At 39.9% G+C, this 23,562-nt stretch overlaps 1 protein-coding gene across 2 annotated transcripts; it reads left to right on the plus strand.

Moving 5' to 3' along the window:
• Positions 1 to 10,967: 10,967 nt before the first annotated feature.
• zgc:110410 (uncharacterized protein LOC553618 homolog) lies at positions 10,968 to 23,303 on the plus strand. 2 transcript variants are annotated; one of them, XM_053622066.1, is made up of 10 exons: positions 10,968 to 11,015; positions 11,557 to 11,834; positions 12,125 to 12,203; positions 12,388 to 12,441; positions 14,272 to 14,362; positions 14,450 to 14,487; positions 19,307 to 19,394; positions 20,973 to 21,062; positions 21,145 to 21,192; positions 21,349 to 23,303. In XM_053622066.1, exons 2-10 carry the CDS (start codon positions 11,615 to 11,617, stop codon positions 21,496 to 21,498), a joined length of 858 nt encoding a protein of 285 aa, XP_053478041.1. In that variant the 5' UTR covers positions 10,968 to 11,015; positions 11,557 to 11,614; the 3' UTR covers positions 21,499 to 23,303. The 2 variants fall into 2 exon arrangements, with proteins under 2 accessions (XP_053478041.1, XP_053478032.1); XM_053622057.1 differs by lacking the exon at positions 10,968 to 11,015 and having other exon boundaries at positions 11,426 to 11,834.
• Positions 23,304 to 23,562: the final 259 nt, after the last annotated feature.

Below are 23,562 nucleotides of genomic sequence, written 5' to 3' on the forward strand. Positions count from 1 at the left end.
CCCCCCCACTCTCTCTCTCTCTCTCCTCACCCCCCCACTCTCTCTCTCTCCTCACCCCCCCACTCTCTCTCTCTGCTCACCCCCCCACTCTCTCTCTCTCCTCACCCCCCCACTCTCTCTCTCTCCTCACCCCCCCCCACTCTCTCTCTCTCCTCATCCCCCCACTCTCTCTCTCCTCATCCTCTCTCCTCACCCCCCCACTCTCTCTCTCTCCTCACCCCCCCACTCTCTCTCTCTCCTCACCCCCTCTCTCTCTCTCCTCACCCCCCACTCTCTCTCTCTCCTCACCCCCCCCACTCTCTCTCTCTCCTCACCCCCCCACTCTCTCTCTCTCTCTCCTCACCCCCCCACTCTCTCTCTCTCTCTCCTCACCCCCCCCCACTCTCTCTCTCTCTCTCTGTGCAGTTACAGTATTGCTAAAGCATGGAAATGACCAAGAAGTGTTATGCAAATATCAATAAAAAAAAAAAAAACGAGCAAAAAGAAATACACATACTCACACAATGCTCTCTCTCGCTCTCGCTCTCTCTCTCTCTCTCTCTCTCTCTCTCTTTCTGGACAAACCATTAGGTGTGTTTACATGTTTACATATAACCTCATTTATATATCTCTAATGAATAAATGAATAAGTAGGCCTATTCTCTTAATTGTAAAGGAGTTGTATTTTTAAAGTAACAGTTGTTCATTCATAATACACGGTGTGAAGTAATTATCATTCAATAAACATTAGGACCAGTATCCTGCACTGTAACTAACAAATATTCTTTACTAATCTGCATTCTGTCATAAGAAATATTAGTAGTGTGCATGACTTTAGGTAAATATATGCACTATTTAGGTCTACTGATTAGTACAGTAGTTTACAGTAAGGGTGGCTGTGGTTCAGGTGGTAGAGCGGGTTGTCCACTAATCGTAGGGTTGGCGGTTCGATTCCCGGCCCACGTGACTCCACATGCCGAAGTGTCCTTGGGTGAGACACTGAACCCCAAGTTGCTCTCGATGGCAAGTTAGCGCCTTGTATGGCAGCTCTGCTACCATTGGTGTGTGTGAATGGGTGAATGAGAACCAGTGTAAAGCGCTTTGGATAAAAGCGCTATATAAGTGCAGACCATTTACCAGACCATTTACAATAGAGCTGCTGTAGTTGTCTAGTGCTTGTTGCCCTCTACTGGTGAAGTGAAATAACACATTGTGTGGAGCCAAAATCTGACATTTTTAATTTGATTATTAGCTAAACGACTTTTTTTTACAATTAACAAAACAGTGACTTGTTTCCGAACTAGAGCAAATGCCCGAAAGAGGCTTTTCTCCATTCTTTACAGTTCATGGAATTAACCAAAGAAAGTGGTAGCTCAGTGGTGAAGATGGTGGACTTCTGATGGCAAGGTTGTGAGTTGAAATCCCAGCACCACCAAGCTGTCACTGCTGCCCTTAACCCTCAACTGCTCAGCTGCATGAGTGAGATAAATGTATCACTTTGGATAAGGGCATCTGCTAAATGCCATATGTGTAAATCACAGGCTAAGTGGAACAGTCACTATAATGCTATGATAAACCGAGAAAAGCCGACAATGTCTGGTAATGCCTTCTCATAGTAATGTCCAACTGGTGCTGTCTTACATAAAGCTAAGTCCTCTGTCTCCCTCATGATTCAAATACAATTAAGCTTTCATTTTGCTATCCACATCATCTTATTCACAATTAACACACGGCAGTAATTAATTGTAGCCCACTTTGCTGTCAAACCATCCATTTTCCATACCGTGTATCCTACACAAGGTCACGGGGAGCCTGAAGCCTATCCCCGGGGACTCGGGGCACAATTACACACACACACACACACACACTAGGGACAATTTTGAACTGCCAATCTGCCTATAACGCATTTCTTTGAACTGTGAGGAAACCAAAGTATCCAGGGGAAACCCCCAAAGCACAGGGAGAACAAGCATAGTCCATGCACACAGTACAGAGGCGGGATTCAAACCCCCAACCCTGTGCGAGACAAGCCAGCGTCCCCCCGACTTTGCTGTCACATCCATATAAACGTAAGTGTAGCCCTGGTAGTGAGAAATTTACTTAAATAGTTATTTTTTCCTGTGAATCCTGGATGCTAATATTCATAAAATCTGTATCTGGATCTGTTTGTGTTTTTTTTTGTTTGTTTGTTTGTTTGTCTTTTTTAAAAACAAAGAAAAGCCATAGGCAAAAATGTCCATTTATTAAATACACCACAGGATGGAAAATATTTTTATGGAATATGACATGAATTGAGTATGTATAACATCACAAATATACAAAAGTCCTATTCAAACACTTTTGTCAGCTTCGAAGCTCCATAGTTCTGTTATATTCATTTATTTTTTGCGCAATAATATAACATTAGGGATGTAGCCATTATAATTAATCCATCCACAAGATAACAGATGTGACAAACCACTTCCAATCAATTTACCATAATTATAGTCTCATGTCTGTACACTCACTGTCCACTTTATTAGGAACTCATGTACACCTGCACATTCATTCAAGTCAATTCAGTCGAAGAAGAAACTATTTGGAAGACAGGCGTCCCGTTACATCTGGTGTAAACCAAACACAGAATTCCACAAAAAGGACATCATGTCTACGTTCAAGCATGGTGGTGGAAGTGTGATGGTGTGGGGATGCTTTGCTGCTTCGGCGCCTAGGCAACGTGCAATAACTGAGGGAAACATGAATTCTGCTCTCTACCAGAAAATCCTAAAGGAGAATGTCCGGTCTTCAGTCTGTAAGTAACTCAAGCGCAACTGGATTATGCAGCAAGACAATGATCCAAAGCATAGGAGTAGGTTCTAATCCTAGAAGTAAGTGAAAGTCTGATCTCGAAAGCGTTTGGTTGCAGTTATTGCTGCTCTTTAGTGGCACAACCACATTTTAAGTTTAAGGGGGCAATTAGTTTTTCACATTGGTGATAGGTGTTGGAGAACTTTTTTTGATTCAATAAAAATAAATAAATAAATAAATAAATAAATAAACTGCATTGTGTGTTTACTCAGGTTGCCTTTGTTTCATGGTGTATTTCGTTTGAAGATCTAAAACTATTTAACATTAGATATACACAAAAACAGAAGAAATCTTCTGAAATCATCAGCATAACACTGGAAATTTATTCCATGTTTGCCAATAATTTGACCGAGAGGTATCATATATAAAGTAAAAAGCAGTGGGCCTAAAACAGAACCTTGTGGAACACCAAATTTAACCTCGGTATGCGTGGAGAAGTCTCCGTTTACATCTACAAACCGATAGCGATCAGTCAAATAAGACCTGAGCCAGGAGAGCGCTGTTCAACAACATTTTCTAGTCTATTAAAAACGATAGTATGATCTATAGTAACAAAAGCTGCACTAAGATCAAGTAACACAAGCAAGGAGGCACAACCCTGATCAGAGGCCTGTAGTAGGTCATTTACTACTTTAACCAGCGCTGTCTCTGTGCCAAATCCTGACTGATATATTTCATGAATGTTATTGCTATGTTGGTATGAACATAGCTGCTGTGCTAGAACCTTTTGTAGGATCTTGGAGATAAAGGGCAGATTTGAAATTGGCGTATAGCTGGACAACTGACAGGGTTGAGGTCAGGTTTTGGTCAGGGTTTTGATAACTGCTAGTTTCAGTGATTTCGGAACATACTGTAGCCAGTGCTAAGGGAAGAACTGATTATTTTTAGAAAGGATTTGATTACCTCTGGAATGATCTGTTTGAAGAAACATGTAGGTAAGGGATCCAGTATACAAGTTGATGATTTTGATGAAGAAATTAATGAAATTCGTTGATCTGATATTGCATTATTATTATCTACAGGGTTAGTTGTAAGACTGTCTTGTGTTAAATTAATAGTCTAAATTTTTTGTCTAACATTTTCAGTTTTGCCAGTGAAAAAATGAATGAAATCATCACTCCTATATATTTTTTGTGTGCAAGTTTCTCTGGTGGTTTTATTACTGGTTAATTTTGCTACCGTATTGAGTAAGACTCTAGGATTATTTTTGTTATCTTCAATTATGGTGGAAAGATACATTGATCTAGCAGCACTAAAAGATTTTCTATAGTTCAGGAGGCTCTCCTTCCATGCTGTTTGAAATACTACCAATTTGGTTTGACGCCACTGTCGAGTGGTCTGTTTTAAGGTGTGAATTTAAGGTATCTAATCAGCCAATCGTTTAGCAGCAGCTCAATGCATAAAATTATACCGGTCAACAGCTTCGGTTAATGTTCACGTCGACGATCAGCATGAAGAAAAAGTGTGATCTCTGTGACTTTGATTGTGGCATGGATGTTGGAATCAGAAGGGCTGTTTTGAGTATTTCAAAAACTGCTGATTCAATTAAATTCAATACAGCATATTTGTATAGCGCTTTTAACAATGGAGATTGTCCCAAAGCAGCATTACAGAAATATATCAATTCAGGATATAGATTTTAAATGTAGGAATTTATCCGTAATGAGCAAGTCAGAGGCGACAGTGGCAAGGAAAAACTCCCTGAGACGATATGAGGAAGAAACCTTGAGAGAAACCAGACTCAAAGGGGAACTCATCCTTATCTGGGTGACACCGGATAGTACGATTATGAACAAATCCCTTCTATAAATGTGCTAATATTACATGGTCAAATAGTGCAGTTGTCTAACCAGGAAAATGCATTACAGTTTTTACATGAAGTCTGTTTTGCTGAACTTTCCACTGTTCACTGATGGAGACTTTGTGATACCACAGAGTTTGTGGTAATTGCAGTGCTAAGGCTATAATAGTAATTGTAGTCCTAGCCATCATAGTATAACTGTTGATATGAATTGAGGTCCAAAGCCATCTTTATGGGTTTTAAGTGGAACCATCCTCAGTAATCTCAATGATCTTCAGGCTGCACCATGTGGGGCCATCCTCAGCAGCAGCATGTGACTTCCAGTTGATGAGAACTCCAACCAGAAGTAGGGCATCAGGATGGATCAGGCAGGTCCGGAAAGCAGACTGGTATCTCATGAGTATGTGTAGCTCAACAGAAAGAGAGAGAGAGAGAGAGAGAAATATTATTAGGTATGCTTATTGTCTCATAATGGTTGAGGTCATGTACTTTGCATGAGTGCAAGCAGGGACTCCGGCAAGACTAGCTATGACGGCATAACTAAAAGGGAGAGCCAGGAGGTAACACAGACATGAGGGCGCCCTGGGATATAAAGTGACCAGCCATTCCACCATCAACAAACCTGATCCCCTGGGAATTTCGCCCAAAATAGTCTCTAGAGTTTGCATGGAATGATGTGAAAAACAATAAACATTGAATGAGCGACAGTTCTGTAGGTGGAAACACCATGTTGATAAGAAAGGTCAGAGGAAAATAGCCAGATTGGATCGAGCTGCCAGGAAGGATATAGTAGCTCAAACAATCACAATTTACAACCATGGTGAGCAGACAAGCATCTCAGCATGCGCAAAACACTGAATCTGTTGTAGCCCCTCCACCTCCGATTTGATGTTTAGTGTGTCCTGAGGTGCTTTTCTCCTCACCACAGGTATAAAGAGGGTTTATCTGAGTTACTATAGACTTCCTGTCAGCTCAGACCAGTCTGGTCATTCTCCTCTGATCTCTCTCATCAAAAAGGTGCTTCAGCCTGCAGACCTTCCTCTCACAGGATGTCTTTTCGCATCATTCTGTGTAAACTCCAGAGACTGTTGTGTGTGAGAATCACAGGAAATCAGCAGTTTCTGAAATACTCAAACCAGCCCATCTGGCACCAACAACCATGCTATGGCTAAAGTCACTGAGATCACATTTTTCCCACATTCTGATATTTGATGTGAACATTACCTGAAGCTCTTGACCTGTATCTGCATGATTTTATGCGTTGTGCTGCTGCAACATGATTGGCTGATTGGATAACTGCATAAATGAGCAGGTGTACCAGTGTTCCTATTAAACTGACTGGTGAGTATATTTTGAACTCAACAGTTTCTCAGATATTGGCGCCAGAACATTTGAAATTAAACCACTGTGTGATCTTGGAGAAATAAGTCAGGGTATGTATAAGAAATCACATGACCTGACTTTATAGACATTTCCTGTTACAGTCTGACGGACTTACTTGATTGTAAGCAGGGGTGGCTGGTATAAATGGACTAGCGGTCTTTCAAAGATTAAAAAAAAAAAAAGACACCGATATAAGGTTTCATTTTTGTCATCCAGATTATTTTCTTTTAACAAATCTTTTAAGATGGATTCTTTTTGGATTTTTGTAGAACCAAGTGAGACAGCACCCCTAACAATCACAAGAAAAATATACAGAATAGTATGAAGCAGCGAGGCTGGGGTGATTTATTTCTAGCCCAGAATGTAGATTCATGTAGCATAGCAGTAACAGCTGTGGTCAGGTGATTACACAGAATGAAACACCATCTACTTCTGGGGCCGTATGTATAAAACTTCTCAGAAATGCTCTTAATAATAGTGTAAAAAAAAAAAAAAAAAAATTCTTAGTAAAAAGTAGGACTTGTGTAAGAGTAGGAGCTTTTTATAAAGCAACTAAAAGCAACTCTCAGCAAAGTCTAAAACTGACTCTTAAGCGCTGACTGAGATGGCACTTAAGTGTGAACTAAGGACTACAACGATGTCAACCTAAAATGGCCGCCCTCAACCTCTGAATGAGCCAATAGTAAGCTTGCAAGGGTAAAGTCACAGCAGCATGACACCATGCAATCATGATGCAATTAAGACATTTAAATTTATTTAAAAAATGTGCAAATATGTGCAAAAATATTATGAATAAGTACCTGCATTTATTTGACACGATTTTCATAACGAGTTGCAAGTTACTAAGCGGATGAATTACATTATTATAACTTGCACTCACAGCTGTAAATAAAGGAAAGACTTATTTCCTTGGCTTATCTTAAAAAAATGGATTTAAAACCAAACTGGTCCAAGGAAGAAAGTGTTCTTCTAGTGCAGGGGTTCCCAAACTTTTCCAGGGCAAGGCCCCCCAAATGGCATTAACATTTGACCGAGGCCCCCCTTTTGCAAGATGTCTTTAAAACACATTAAAAATACAGACTTCTGAATATATCCCCCTTTTTTTTTATTATTAATAATTACATCTTACATCTTTACATTACATTAGGAATTGACTGTGTGTGTGTGTGTGTGTGTGTGTGTGTGTGTGTGTGTGTGGTTGTCTGAGAGTGAGAAAGAGAAAACATACATTTATTTATTTTTCACATCAAATTGTTTAGGCCCCCCAGGCGCCCCCTGGTGGCCCCCAAGGGGGTCGCGGCCCCCACTTTTGAAAACCACTGTTCTAGTGCAATCAGGAGGTGACAAGAGGAACATTCGGTCCAACTTTAACAAGTAAAGACAAAAACAAATGCACGGCAAGACACTGCGATCACTGTCAGTGCAACATTTCCTCGGACGAGGATTGTGAGAAAAAGTGCTACAATGTTTTGGCAACAGCACGCAAGGAAATTGTAGCATACGAAGAAAGTATGCGAGCCACTAGTACGTTTAATTTTAGGCCTACTAAACAACTCTTTTTTTATGTTTAAAGATTGTTTACGTGTGGTCGGCAGCTGAGTTCTTGCTGTCAAATAGGTGAAGGCCCTCCATGTGAACTGTCTGAGATCGCTGAGATAGTTGAGGAGATACTAGGAGTGGCTAATCCATCCATTTGTGGCATTGCAGATGCCCCAGACCCTGCACTGCTCCAACTGAAGGAGGTTTGGTATGAAGAAAATAATATGTTTAATAATGTTTTGCCTTTTTGATATCTTGACTTTAATCTATGGACATGAAATACACACAACACATCAGATTGAATAAAAATGTTTGCACTGTTGAATATTTTCTGCATGTGAATTTAGTGTGAATGGATCGTTATAGTTCTCCTGGATCGTTTTAGCACGTCTCCCCGTGTCTTCAAGATGAGCCTTTGCCTCACAACGCACAGGGTTTGCACAGAGCACAGCCCCTCTGGATGACGTTGAGTCTCTTAAAAGAAAAAAAAAAAAAAGCTCAAATTACAATTAAAGTTGCTGGAAGTGCCAAATGAGCGTTACACACTAAAACTGAAAAGATTAAAGAATGCTCAATGATTGCACATTTAATTCGGTTTTATTTGTATAGCGCTTTTAACAGTGGACATTGTCCCAAAGCAGCTTTAAAGAAATATATCAATCTTGTATTGTGTAAATAAAATCGTGTGATGACAAATTTTTTACTGCATTCTTTATTGTCAAGCAGTTTTACTTTACAAAGCAATCCCTTATCGAAACTCTCCCTGAAACACTCTGTCATGTGTGTGTGTCATACCACAGCAAACCAGTGACTACATTTCCCATACTGCACAGCGGCCTACAAACATGGCCGCCATGGACTACAATTCCCAGAACACTCTCTCTCTCACACACACACACACACACACACAACACTCACACTCATTCTAATCACGCACACCTGCATCCCATTCAGAGCACTCACAATCACTCTAGAAAAGACTTTTTGAACTCTATGACTTTGCGAAGTATTACGCTCAGTTGCATGGTCTCTGTCGTATTTCCAAGCCTTATCGTGTTTGCTGTTCTGATCATGGACTTTGTTTACCCTGTTGACCTCGATTCTCTGTTCTGCCTAGTGTAGCCTGTCTGCTTGATCCATTGTACTTCGTATTGTTTGATTAAACTGCCGTATCTGCACTTGCTTCCGTCTCAGCCTCCATTGTAGTATTGTCATCACTGTACTTCGTATTGTTGGATTAAACTACCATACCTGCACTTGCTTCCGTCTCAGCCTCCATTGTAGTATTGTCATCACTGTACTTCATATTGTTGGATTAAACTACCATACCTGCACTTGCTTCCGTCTCAGCCTCCATTACGTGACAGTGTGGTCGGTGGTATTGTCATCACTCTCCTCATAATTATCATGATCACTGTCATCATGATCATCATCATCACTAAGCAGCAGAAGCTTATGAGCCTTGCAAATATTGTGTAAAATGCCACAAGCCCTAATAATGCAACTAGAACGCTCAGGGGAGTGTCAAATCTCTCCATGAAGGACATGGAATCTCCTTTTCAGCTGTCCAATTGCTCTCTACCACAGCGCTTGTTACTTTGTGTGCTCTTCATGATGTAAAAATAAAAGATAAGTCAGGAATGCACTCACTGGTATTTTGCCTACAGTTCAGTCCAGAACAATACCTGTAATAGTCGAGCTGCTGTTCTCCTTGTACTCTTCTGTAAGGGGTGAGAAGCCAACGTTTTAAGGGATATCCGGAGTCACCCAGCAGATGACATCCAGGCCGAACACAATTTTGTTCGAATAACCCAGTGAGGCCACTCTGGGAAAGAACTCGAACATCACGAACACATCCAGAATCTTGTAATTAGCATCAAACACAACTTGAACATTGCTGCTGTGGAATCCTTTTCTATTGATGTATGTCTCCTCATTTACAGTTGGAGCAATGATGCGAACGTGAGTTCCATCGATGGCACCAGCATCCCCGTGGAAGCCCGCATTCCTCATAAAAGCAGCTTGCTTTTGCTGTATGGTTTGAAGGTCAGTTGGGAAGTCAGTGAACTGCCTTATTATGTTTGGTGTGGTTAGTGCTGCAATAGTGGTATTTAAGACCCTGCTTAGTGTGGAATGTGATGGGCCCTGGTGCACTGCTGCAATTTTCCAGTCGATAAAAAACACAGAGTCATTATTACTTTCATTTCTGCAGTTAGAGCATTGTTTCTTAGAGTGGGAGAAGCTACTGAATACCTTGATGATCAAGCCTGCGTCGTTTGATCAACTCCCTGTCGTCATATAATTCCAACACATTCTTTCTTTGTCGGAAAGTACGTGGTCTCCGCCTCTCTGCTGCCATCTTGTTACTCCTAACCAGGTTAGGAAACCTCTCCAGCACTCTTAAATAATAATACTTAGGAACCGTTATACTCTTAAGTCACACTTACGTTCTTAAGAATTTGTTCTAAAATTTTCCTAAGAGCCTAAATTTTTACTCTCAGTGGCTTCATGCATATGGCCTCTGACCTCCATTTTGGCTGATAGTTTTCAGCCATAGCACGTCATCAGCAGTGACTGAAACGGCGCATGTGAAATAGTGTCACGGGTGTAATGAACACCCACAAGGTGGATTATTGACGCTTATGTCAATCAAATTGCCAATCATAGTGCAGAATAACACAAAAGGACAATAAACAGAACCGTAAGTTTAGTGTTTTTCATTTTAATTTTTCCTGTATATCATGTTTGGTATTCATTGGAGAACATTATGATGCATTGCTCAACCCTAATAGTTTTATTGTTGAGCCATTGATAAACATGGCATTTTAGCCGTGATATCATGAGCAGTCATCACTGATTATAAGTAATAAAATTTGTGGACAACGGATAAAGACGAGGACAAATAGACAACGTGGTTACTACACAGCAAAGCTCAACATTGTAGGTGTTAATTCAGCACTGTCAGTGGTAATGAGACTACAGTATATTGTATAGACACCCAGAAAAATGGTATTGTATTTTGTCAGATTGCAAACACTGGGGTGAGAGCATCAGGGGTGCCTCTATTGTCTTTCAGTTAGAAGACCTAAAAGATGTTGTACTTTTAAACATGTTTAAACTCCGTAATAAGGACCACTGTTTAATGACCACTGATGAGGGCCACTGCACTTTTGAACATACATGTCCATTATGCGTACCCTGTGGAAGTAAATGTACCAACATACTAATGCGGCACTGTTGGTTTATAACCCTGGACCTGAAAGTAGTTCACTGTAAATATTAAGACATGACTGTGTTGTATATATTTGTATAATGCAGGTGTTAATTCCACGTGGACCGCAACTTAAATATTGATTGGCTCCCATAGGCTAGTCCGAGTCGCCCTGGAAACAAAACTATTGAGGGTAGACTTTGCCCTGTATGAAGCGTTTGTGGAACAGAGCTACGCTGAAGCCGAGCGCGAAAGGTAAGAAGGAAATGAATTAAGCTAAACATAATACGATAATAACGAAACTTGTATTCGATTATGATCGTTAACATGCCTAAAAGAAATCATAATCGGACAGCACAGCACAGCACGTGGTATCCGCGTAACTATCCGGATAACTGTATGATTAACTTTAATTTAACTCGATTCTGTTTAGTCTATTCTCCTTCTTCATTCATTCAGTTTCATAAAATCTGATCTGGTTTCCACTATATATCACTAAGATAGCAATCTGTAAAATAAATAAATAAATAAATAAATAACTAAATAAATAAATAAAAGGCCAAATCCTTAATTTGATGCTGAACAGAAATCAAAGTGCTGAATGAAATAAAACTCAATCAAATGAAACTGGTGAAAGTATTTAGTGTGTGTGTGTGTGTGTGTGTGTGTGTGTGTGTGTACACATCTGTAACTGTAACAGTCACTGTTTTCACAAAAACAAGAAAGACTGTAATGTGAATAATGTACAACTCTTAACAAATCCCTCATGTACTGTTTTCCATTCTCCTTTATTTAGTTAAATAAACTGTTATCAGGTTCCCATTACTGAGAGCTCGGTGGTTACCCAGACTCACATGGAGAGACCAGAGGTGGTTAACGGGGATCAGCTTCCCCCTCCTTACAACCCCACATGCACCCAACCCTACACCCACGGAGCCAGGAATGTTGGGGAGGCTGAAATTTCGACAATCACTCAATGTAACTCTAATGTAGGAGAAGCAGACGGCATGCCCCCGGAATACGCACAGTGCTTCGAGGACGATAACTGCTTCTCCGAAGCTTCTGTCAGACGAGGTGTGTTGATCTGTGTGCACCGAGTTAATAAACTGAATATATTCAGTTATAAAACTGTACCATTTCACCAAAGCGGTTCACACGTCCTTAGATAAATGACAGCGCCAGTTATAAGTAGGTCACCCAACTTCTTTAGATTCATATTAATGAAAATATAATCTGTGGGGGGAAAAAAAACAAACAAACCAGATTAAATAAAAATGAGGATGCAGATGTTCTAAGAAGTGAAATATATGAATTACATGTGTGTTCAGCAGCCTTACACCTGTGGTTTATACTTTTATCTTCAGGCTTCATCAGAAAGGTGTACCTCACCCTTATGGTTCAATTGCTGATAACAGTTGGAATAATTTGTGCATTCCTCTATTGGTGAGTAACAAGCTGCTCAGGTTAATCATTTGAGTACGCACTCATAAAGTATTAAATTAGCCCAAATGTTAAATTCTCATACCCGTACCAGACTTTTAATACCAGCAACTCTGATACCCAGGTCTAAGAATTTGAATATGATTCTGTAGTAATGCTTAAGGTTGCTTTTGTCCCCTTTCGACAGGGAGACCCTGAAAATCTGGGCTATACGCACCAGTTGGTTTGCCTACGCCATGATGTAAGTGTTCTACATTGCTTAAGTGTTTGTGGGTTTGTAGATAAGGAATCATACGTAATATTGATGCCAGGCTGTGGGATTATCAGATTATTACCCTAAATAACTGGACTTTGATTGGACTGGACATGAGGCAAACAGGGCCGGACTGGGACATGCCTGTAATTTCAGGCTGGGAGTCTCACACTCATCCAGGCCACCTCATACACCCACAACAAAGTTTGAAACCACCGAATTTTCTTTATTAAATTCAATTTATTACACACAGTGTGGCCATCCCATAAAAACATAACCTAGAGGTAGTGAAGCCGTCCTAATTATATCAGCTTTGTCATGAAATCAGAGAAGGAACTCTTAACTACAGTTCCCGGCAGCCACTGCATCACAGTCACATGACCACCTGCACCCTGTCAATTGAGCACTCATGTATATAACCACAGTTTGCACTGCACTCTTCGTCACACATTCGTCCTTCTTTGCCTTTGTCTCTGCAGCCGTGTTTTATTCATTAGTTTATGTTTATCTTCGCCACAGTGTTTTGCCTCATAGTCATAGTGTCTTTGTATCTTGTTTGGTTATCTATGAAACTTTAAAATTCTGCACTTGTATCCGTCTCAACCTCCTTATCGTGACAAGCTTACATGGGTCTGCCAAGCTTTGAACAAACAGCAGAAGTCCAAAAGCTGCCAGTAACGCTCTACTTTTCACTCACAATAGTACATTAAATTAAGAAGAGAGGTAAACAAAAGACACTCTTTTTTTGTTGTTATTTTTTCATGTACGGGTCACGTCTTTACCAGGTCTACTGCTATGAACAGAACCGTCTCCACGTTGTTGGAAAACGATGACTTTTTAACCTCACTGTAATTTGTGAGAACAGAATGTAAATTTCTTTTAGTGCAGATTAAAGTATCACATAACAGCAGTGTGTTGTTGTTGTTGTTGTTTTGAGACTTAAATATACTTAAAATACCTGAGATTCAACCATACGATATTTTATACAAATATATTAAAGCATATTTAATTTCTCTTATTTGACCTGTGATCTCAGGTTGACCCTGAAGTGTGACCCCTGCACCAGAGCGAGTGCCAGGTTAAAGGGCAGACATCATTTTCTAAATCACCTAAATATCTGTTAGTCCAATAATAACTACATCATGACAATATCTTTTTACAAAAACCCTGATATTGAACATGATGTTGCCTTTTATGACTCATAGCTTGGGAAAGTGTTTGCTTTTATTGTTGTTGTTGTTGTTGTTGTTGTTGTTTGCCCAAGCTGTTTTTGTAACTTCAACATGGAGGGCTAAATGACTTAGTATTATAAGTATACAGTAGATAACACTGTCCTTTAGCACATTTAGAGCGATGATAGTAATAGTGCTAACGTTTGCCTATGTTGATTAGCTAAATTAGCGAAAACAAAGCTATAGTATTTACAGATGAGACTGACCTGCACTTGAAGCCCTGAACAGGTCAGTAATTTTGTTACATTTCTGTGCTTCTTTTTTAGAAGGTTTTCCTTTTGTGTGCTTTTTCCTTCTCTGCTCCACCCGGTCTCTTCCTCTCCATCCTCGCTCTACACTCATGACTCCGTTCGCCGGAGCTGAGGCTGGTGGAAGCGGTGCAAGTCAAAACTAACAGATTCATGGTTTAGTATTGATTTACTACTGAATTCAGATAATAATTCAATAATATGACATAAATAATTAAAAAAACAAACAACAACAACAACAAAAACAGCAGGGCAGTCTCTGGACGGTCAGTTTTCCCGCTCACTGGCTCCACGACAGCTCAACACAGGTGTGTGTCTGTGTGTTTTATTTCCAATAGGGGGATAACACTAGCTCTTGTCATTGTGCTTTCCTGCTGTGGTGATGTGCGGCGAAAGGTTCCCTTGAACTTCTTCTTTCTCGGGCTGTTTGTAAGTAGACATCAGCCTGCCCCATGTTTGAGAAAATCCTGATGACACACAGGGTACTGTGGTTTTAACTGATCTATTCCCTTACAGACTATTGCAGAGGGTATGCTGCTTGGATCGGTGACTGTGTAAGTAAGACGCTTACAGATCTACTTTTAGGCCACACTCTCAGATCCCATCAGTCTGAGTTCACTATCAAGAGTTGTTCTTATTTCATTTGTAAAAACCTACTACAAAAATCAGTAACGCTTTATAACACTGATACGTAACTCAGAGGTAACGCTGCACGGACTAAGCAGGAACAATGAGTAGTTCTTCATTATCCCTTATCTTATTCCAATTAACTACTAAGTACTTTTAGTAAATTACTCAATTTATAGTAAGAGTTCACAATTAACTAAGCAGCGATTACTGGGTCTTCTATTTCTCCTGCAGTGCCCTCTATTAATGTTGAAACCCTTGTTTAACCTTTTGATCTTTTGTTCAAAGCAGCCTTTTGTTGCCCCCGTCCCGACTTTTTTGAGACATGTTGTGCCCATCAAATTCAAAATTACCTTATTTTTTTCTTTTAATGGTACATTTACTCAGTTTAAACATTTGATTGTTTAATTGTTTTCTACGCTCTGTTGTGAATAACGTATCGGTTCACGAGATTTGCAAATCATTGCATTCTGTTTTTATTTAAATTTGACACCGCGTCCCAACTTTTTTGGAATTGGGGTTGTACATGGTTTTAAATAACAGCTCAGTCATTAGTAGAGTCTCACTCTACAGTACATATAGAAAAAAATATACAAAAATTTTTTTTTATATGATTCTTATATAACTTTGAGCTGTTATAATGGTACAAAGCAGAGTTGTGGAAAAAAAAAAACACTGTTGCTCTTTTAAACAAAGAAAATCATGAGAATCCTGTGGTGGAATATATTGACTTTCAGCTTATCAACGATTACACATTTTTCTTCCTTAAAAAATAAAGCACAATAATATGCCTTAGATGATGTGGTACGTCCGAGCATATAAGTGGCTGTGTAAGTTACTATGGAAATGATACTGTATTGGATGAGCCCATGAATATAACCCTATGATTTGAATTAAAGTGGTACATGAAAGTCTGTGAACTCTTCAGAATTTTCTATATTTCTGCATAAATATGACCTAAAACATCAGATAAGTCCTAAAAGTAAATAAAGAGAACCCAATTAAACAAATGAGACAAAAATATTATACATGCTCATTTAAATTCATTCATCTATTTATCCAATATTACATATCTGTGAGTGGCAAAAGTATGTGAACTTTTGTTTTCAGTATCTGGTGTGACCCCACTTATGACCCACTTCAGTTCAGCAATAACTGTCACTAAATGTTTCAGGTAACTGTTGCTGCACATCGTCTTGAAGGAATTTTAGCCCGTTCCTCAGTACAGAAAAGATTCTACTCTGGGATGTTGGTGGGTTTCCTCACATGACCTGCTTGCTTCAATTCCTTCCACAACATGTCTTGTCTTGCTGCATGAGCCACTTTCTCTTGAGATTCAGTCCACGGACAGATGTCCTGACATTTTCCTTTAGAATTCGCTGGTATAATTCAGAATTCATTGTTCCATCAATGATGGCAAATCGTCCTGGCCCAGATGCAGCAAAACAGCCCCAAACCATGATACTACCACCACCATGTTTCACAGATGAGATAAGGTTCTTATGCTGGAATGCAGTGTTTTCCTTTCTCCAAACATAACACAACAGATTTTAAACAAGCCAGAAGGCTATTGGAAAAATGTTTTGTAGACGCTTGAGACTAAAATAGAACTTTTTGGTTTAAATGGTTTAAAACATTTTTCCATTAGCCTTCTGGCTTGTCCACATGATGTTTAACAAACAGCAGAAGGATAGAAATGTTAATTTTTGGAGAGCAGTGGCTTTCTCATTGCAACCCTGCCATGCACATCACTGTTGTTCAGTGTTCTCCTGATGGTGGACCCATGAACATTAACATTAGCCATTGTAGCTCGTCGTATTTATTGTGTAATAAGGACTGCTAGTTTCATTTGTTTTAATAATGTGCAAGATAAAGAACACCACAACCACCAAACAACAATGCACCATAGTCTACTCATGTGAGGAGCTCTCCCAGTACCAGAATCGACCAGCTGCAGGTCTGAAGGATATCCCGGTGGAGTTAAGAATACAGTGGCGAGGATCTCGAGCCGGGGAGATGGTGAGGAACAAGCCTTGTCTTCCCACTGTTGTCATGGGGAATGTACGCTTGCTGACTAATAAGATGGACGAACTCTCTGCCCTGGTCAGCAGACAGCATGAGTACCAGGAGTGCAGCATGTAATGTCTGATGAAGACATGGCTGAATGGGAAAATACCTGACTGTTCGGTGGAACTAGCCGGCTTCTCGCTAGTTCAGGTCGATAGGGAGAAACAGAGCGGTAAGAAGTCGGGTGGAGGACTTGCTGTCTTTGTTAACTCCAAATGGTGTAGCCCATGGCATGTTATTACAAAGGCAACAATCTGCATGCCTGATGTTGAGCTGATGGCAATCGGGTTGAGACCATACTATTTTCCCCGGGAGTTTTCAATCGCCATTGTTGCTATTGTTTACATACCACCAGTGGCAGTGGCAGCGTGCATTTGTGACATCATTCATTCTACTGTCATGGACCTGCAGAGACAGAATACCAGTGCACTCTTCATAATAAATGGAGATTTTGATCACAGGTTTCAAACCAACTTTACACAGTATGTAACCTGCAACACTAGAGGGGATAAGACCTTAGACTTGCTGTATGCTAATGTTAAGGAGGCATACAGTGCCACCGCCCTTCCTCCCCTTGGCGAATCAGACCACTGTCTGATACAGGTCATTTCTACATACAAGCCTGTTGTTAGGAGATAGCCTATCACCACCAGGGATGTGCAGCCATGGTCTGTGGAGGCAGAGGAGGCCCTGATAGAGTGTTACATGACAACTTTCTGGGAGCTGTTTCAGGAAGATCATGGGGATGACATAGAGGGTCTCACTCAGTGTATAACTGACTACATCGCTGTGAAGAGTCTTGTCCCCACCTAGAAGGTCCGTACAACAAGCCTCGGATCAACATAGCCCTGCTGAACAGGAAGAAGAAAGCATTCTTGGCAGGGGACAATGACGATGAGGAGAACAGAGACCTTATTGGAAGCTTTATAAGATGGTGCGACAACAATCACCTCCAAATCAACATTGGGAAAACCAAGGAGCTGGTGGTGGACTTCAAGAGGTCCCCCACCCCTGTCGCCATAAGGGAGGAGGGAGTGGAGGTAGTGGACACCTACAAGTTCCTAGGGGTGCAACTCAATAACAAACTGGACTGGCTAGACAACACCGAGGCCCTCTAGAAGAAAGGACAGAGCAGTATGTTCTTTCGGAGAAGCCTCAAGTTCTTTATTGTGTGCACTTGGCTGCTACGAATGTTTTACCAGTCTGTGGTGGCCAGTGTTATCTTCTTTTCTGAGGTGTGCTGAGGAGGTGGCATTGGGACTTGTGGGGCCAACAAACTGAGCAAGCTGGTGAGGAAGGCCAGTTCTGTGGGATGGATGGAACAGGACAGGGTGGAGGAAGTGACTGAGAAGAGGATGAGAGGGAAGCTGAACGCTATCACGGACAATTTTTCTCATCCTCTCTACAATGAGCTGAGGCGGCTCAGGAGCACATTCAGCCACAGATTCATCCAGCCATGTGCCTCAAAACGTCTTTCGTGCCATCAGCCATCAGACTCCACAATGCAACAACACCCAGTACCTCCTACCCCACTGATTGAGTCTCACAGAAACACTCACTCAACAGTTAATTCCCATTTCACAGATACTGCACATGTATATAAATACCGAGTATATTACACATGTACATATACAAATAGAACTCTAGCATATGTACATACACACAGATCTGGTTTTTTTTCTATTATTTCTATTGTACAGGTATTTATGGAAATTACTTGTGCTGTTGTGTCAGTTTGAATTTCCCCTACAGGGGATCAATAAAGATAAAACTTCAAAGGTATCCTATCTTTGTGACCTCACGGATTATTACACATCTTGCTCTTGGAGTGATCTTTGTCGATCGACGACTCCTGAGGAAGGTAACAATTGTCTTGAATTTCCTCCGTTTCTACACAATCTATCTGACTGTGGATTGGTGGAGTCCAAACTCTTTAGAGAGGGTTCTGTAACCTTTTCCAGCCTGATGAGCATCAACAACTCTTTTTCTGAGGTCCTCAGAAATCTCCTTTGTTCATGCCATGATACACTTCCACAAACATGTGCTGTGAAACTCAGACTCTGATAGATCCCTGTTCTTTAAATAAAACAGGGCGCTCACTCACACCTTATTGTCATCCCATCAGTTGAAAACACCTGACTCTAATATCACGTTCAATTTAACTGCTAATCCCAGAGGTTCACATACTTTTTCCACTCACAGATATGTAATATTGGATGATTTTCCTCAGTAAATAAATGACTAAGTATAACATTCTTGGCTCATTTGTTCAATTGGGTTCTCTTTGTGTAGTTTTAAAACTTGTGTGAAAATCTGATGATGTAAATCCGATGCATATTTACGCAGATATATAGAAAATTCACAAACTTTCAAGCACCACTGTACAGCTGGCTTTACTGTCAGAGCTGCTTTCATAGAAAATTTATCAACACCTCCTGACCATTTCAGATTTGGGAATTCAACAGCACTGTGGCATAATGGCCAAATATATGGCATTGATCTAGATCAGAACTCTGTGTTTTTCGATGTGGATTATCTTTGCATGTATAACAACTGTTTTTGATAAATGATGATATAGATGTTTTGGAGCCGACTGTAGGGTATTTATATTAAACAGACTCTTTATAAAGAGAATTACAGTGCAAAGACCGACAGAACTGATGAATGTGTGTGTTTTAGGTTCTTTAATGCAGAGGCTGTTCTGTGGGCAGTAGGAGCCACTGCCTTGGTGTCCTTTGGTCTGAGTGTATTTGCAATGCAGACTAAGGTCAGTCACATGGCAATATAAAAAGTCCAATCAAAAAGTTATAATACTTTTCATTTACTTTAATAGATTTTAAGTTTATTAACATTTTTTTTTTCCATATCTATTATGATGAAAGCAAACAATATGTTGACCTTTAATTAGGCCTTGCTCAAAACTGGTATAAGGAATGGAGAAATGGATTGACCCTGTGAAGGAGAAAATGCTTTACTTGTCTATAACTAAAAAAAATAATTAAAAAAAAATGCAATGCCATGGACAGAAACTTCTATTTCTTAATTTTTTTAGTTTGTGCTATTACTGAATTCCAGATGACCATTTTATCACTTCCTTAGCATGCTATATGATTAGTGTGCGAAGAAAGTTGAGACAAAATTGAGACATTAATGGTCCCTTATTGTGAACTCAACCCATTTATATAGATATAGTCGACTAGACTCTGACTGTTAAGTTAAACACTTCAAAAAACCTGAAATAAAATAGATACACCGCTTTCAGTAATACCGAACATAATGGTATACATAGTGTATTGTGAGACATGAAAAATAGTTATAATCGTTATACCATTACCCGTAAGCTATGGATAATGATGTCATGAAACATTATTTCTACTTGTGAGAACTACTGAAGGCGAAAAGCAATCGTCTAACCAAGTGATTTTGCACCACATTGTGTGAAACATGCACATGCAGGGCCATTAAAAATCCGAAGGAGATTTACAGAGATGTTGGAGCCACAGTGATGAATGTGGGTCATTTGACTGCAGTATGTGTTGTTAAATGTAGCACCAATAGATGCTGAATAAAGTTTGTAATTCTGCAAGGGACAACGAGTATTGAATAGCACATATCGGAAAACCAGAAGCTCTGATAATCACCTCTACGGTTTGTGAACCCTTTAGAATTGTCTATATTTCTGGATAAATTTGGTAATGGTAAATCTGGGAAATTTTTCCTCCATTTCTACACAATCTGTCTGACTGTGGATTGGTGGAGTCCAAACTCTTTAGAGAGGGTTCTGTAACCTTTTCCAGCCTGATGAGCATCAACAACGATTTTTCTGAGGTCCTCAGAAATCTCCTTCGTTCGTGCCATGATACACTTCCACTGACATGTGTTGTGAAGATCAGACTCTGATAGATCCCTGTTCTCTAAATAAAACAGGGCGCTCATTCACACCTGATCGTCATCCCACTGATTGAAATCACCTGACTCTAATTTCACCTTCAGATTAACTGCTAATCCTAGAGGTACACATACTTTTGCCACTCACAGATGTGTAATATTGCATCATTTTCCTCAATAAATAAATGACCTAGTGTAATATTTTTGTCTCATTTGTTTAAATGGGTTTTCGTTGTCTAATTTTAGGACTGGACATCTGATGATGTTTTCGGTCATGTTACTGCAGATATATAGGAAATTCTAAAGGGTTCACAAACTTTCAAGCACCATTGTATGTATGTACACATATTTATACAGAACTCATGACTCCGTGACATTTTTTTTTTTTAAATTGCACTTTCCATCAAAGGGAAATATGAATAATTGTTCCAACTTGTCCAAACTCTTCTGCTTATAGTGGGACTTCACAACTATCAGTGGAACACTTTGGGTACTATGCTGGACTCTGTTATCGTTTGGGTTACTCTGTGCTATCATGCGATCCCAGGTAAACAATATGACCTACATGGAAAATGAATGATCAGTTCTTCATATTTCATTTCATCTTTATTTTACTTTACTGTTAACAGTTTCTATACATTGCTTATGCATCGGTGGGGACATTGATCTTCTCTATCGTAAGTGATTGTCCATGTTTTACTCTTCTAGAGCTTGGTTTGACCGTGTATACAGCATAGTACTTGTCATACATTATTACGTTGAGAGATAAAAGCAGGTAGGAACTATTTTAATTACTAAGACGAATCTCTCACATCTCTGTTTCTCTCCCCTAGTACCTGGTGATGGATACACAGCTAATGCTAGGCGGGAAACACAAATACGCCCTCAGTGCAGAGGAATACATTTTTGCTGCACTGAACCTCTACCTAGACATTATAACACTTTTCTTGATGATACTTCAGCTGATCGGGCTCTGCCGTTAATGCAAATGACAATTAACAAAAAAAAAAAAACTTTAGCAAAATCCCTGCACTCTACACATCCACTCTTATCGCATTCTGCAGTACTGTGATTTTGTATTTATTTTCTCACAGAAAACTTCATATTTATAAAATGTATACATAAATACATACAGTCACATTAATTCTGGACTACAGTCCTCTCTGAAACTACTGGAACGGCAAGGCCAATTCATTTTTTTTTGCTGTAGACTGAGGACATTTGGGGTTGAGATGAAACGATGAATATGAGAAGATAGTTTAAGTTCAGTTTTTATTCCCTGGTATTTATACGTACATGTGTTAAATGACATACAACACAGCGCATTTTGTATCAGACCACACAATTTGTAGGTGAGCAAAAATATTGGAACACGTGACTGACAGGTGTTCCTTGTTACCCAGGTGTGTCCTGTTAGATTGATTGTTTAAACAGTAAATAGCGCTGAACATCTACTCTTGGTTTTAGCCTTTAGTTTCACCTGTGAAGACTGCATTTGTTGTTAAAAAGGATCAGCCAACATGAAGATCAGAGAGCTGTCTGTGGGAGAAAAGCCCTTTTGAAACTGAGAAAAGAGAGAACATCAATGAGAGCCATTGCACAAACATCGGGCAAAGCCAATACAACAATTTGGAACGTCCTGAAAAGGAGAGAGACAGCTGGTGTACTGAGCAACAGACACCGAATGGGTCGACCAAGGAAAACAACAACAGCTGATAGCAGAAACATTGGGAGAGCTGTGAAGAAAAAACCCAAAACAACAGTCAGTGACATCACCAACAACCTCCACAGGGCAAGGGTGAAGAATACTTAGAGCGCAGAAATATAGCGGTCATACCACAAGATGCAAACCTCTCATCAGCAGTAAGAATCAGAAAGGCAGATTAAGATTCACAAAGAAATACAGAGACGAGCCACAAAAGTTCTGGAACCAGGATGAACCTCTACCAAAGTGATGGAAAGGCCAAAGTGTGGAGAAAGAATGGATCTGCTCATGATCCGAAACATACAAGCTCATCTGTGAAACATGGTGGAGGTAGTGTCATGGCCTGGGCTTGCACCGCTGCTTCTGGAACAGACTCACTAATCTTTATTGATGATGTAACTCGTGATGGCAGCAGCAGAATGACTTCAGACATTTACAGCAACATTCTGTCTCCAAATTACAGTGAAGTTCATCATGCAACAATGATCCAAAACACACGGCCAACTCAACAAAGGACTTTTTCAGGGGGAAAAGTGGAAAGTTTAAGGCCAAGTCAATCTCCAGACCTTAACCCAGTTGAGCAGCATTTCACCTCCTGAAGAGGAGACTGAAGAGAGAAACCCCCAAAACAAACAATAACTGAAAGAAGCTGCTGGAAAAGCCTGGAAAAGCAACACAAAAGAAGAAACCGACAATCTGGTGACGTCTGTGAGTCGCAGGCTTGATGCAGTTATTGCAAGCACGGGATATGCAACTAAATATTAAGTGTTATTTACTTTCAGTTACTTCAAGACTTATCTGTTTCTATACTTTTGCTCACCTAAAAATTAGGTGGTCTGATACAAAAGGTTCCATGTTTTATGTTGGTTAACACATTTAGATGCAAATACCAGGAAATAAAATCTGAAATCCGAAACTCTCGTCTCATCTCCATCTTTTGATCTCAAACCCAAATGTCTTTGGTGTACAGCACAAATAAAATGAGTCGGCCTTGCCGTTCCAATAGTTTCTGAGGGGACTGTACATGCTACCTTGTAACTCAGGGATTTCTGCTGATGCATAATAAACCAATAAAAGACTTCAGATATATCCTGTCATGTGTGGCATGATTAATTTAGAGCAATTATTGATACACAGCAATAAGATTAAATAAATAAATAAATGAGAATAGAATCATTATAGATTCAAGGCTTTTTATACTAAATTATATAGGTTAGATCTGACAGATATGCTGGAGTCTCAGTTTCCAGATATTCTTGCCTGGACAGATATATTTGTGACAAGCGTAATGTGGTTTAAAAACTGGGGAAATGGTGGTGCAGTGTTCAGCGTTCAGGGCCCC

This window comes from Ictalurus furcatus, chromosome 1, assembly GCF_023375685.1.
Source record: "Ictalurus furcatus strain D&B chromosome 1, Billie_1.0, whole genome shotgun sequence".
Taxonomy (NCBI): Eukaryota; Metazoa; Chordata; class Actinopteri; order Siluriformes; family Ictaluridae; genus Ictalurus; species Ictalurus furcatus.

Excerpts from the sequence above, each read along its gene's own strand:
- zgc:110410 (XM_053622066.1), top strand. The coding sequence starts at position 11,615 with ATGGAGAGACCAGAGGTGGTTAACGGGGATCAGCTTCCCCCTCCTTAC. Across the intron at positions 21,063-21,144 it reads GTGCTATCATGCGATCCCAG|TTTCTATACATTGCTTATGC; the intron begins GTAAACAATATG and ends TACTGTTAACAG. Across the intron at positions 21,193-21,348 it reads GGACATTGATCTTCTCTATC|TACCTGGTGATGGATACACA; the intron begins GTAAGTGATTGT and ends TCTCTCCCCTAG.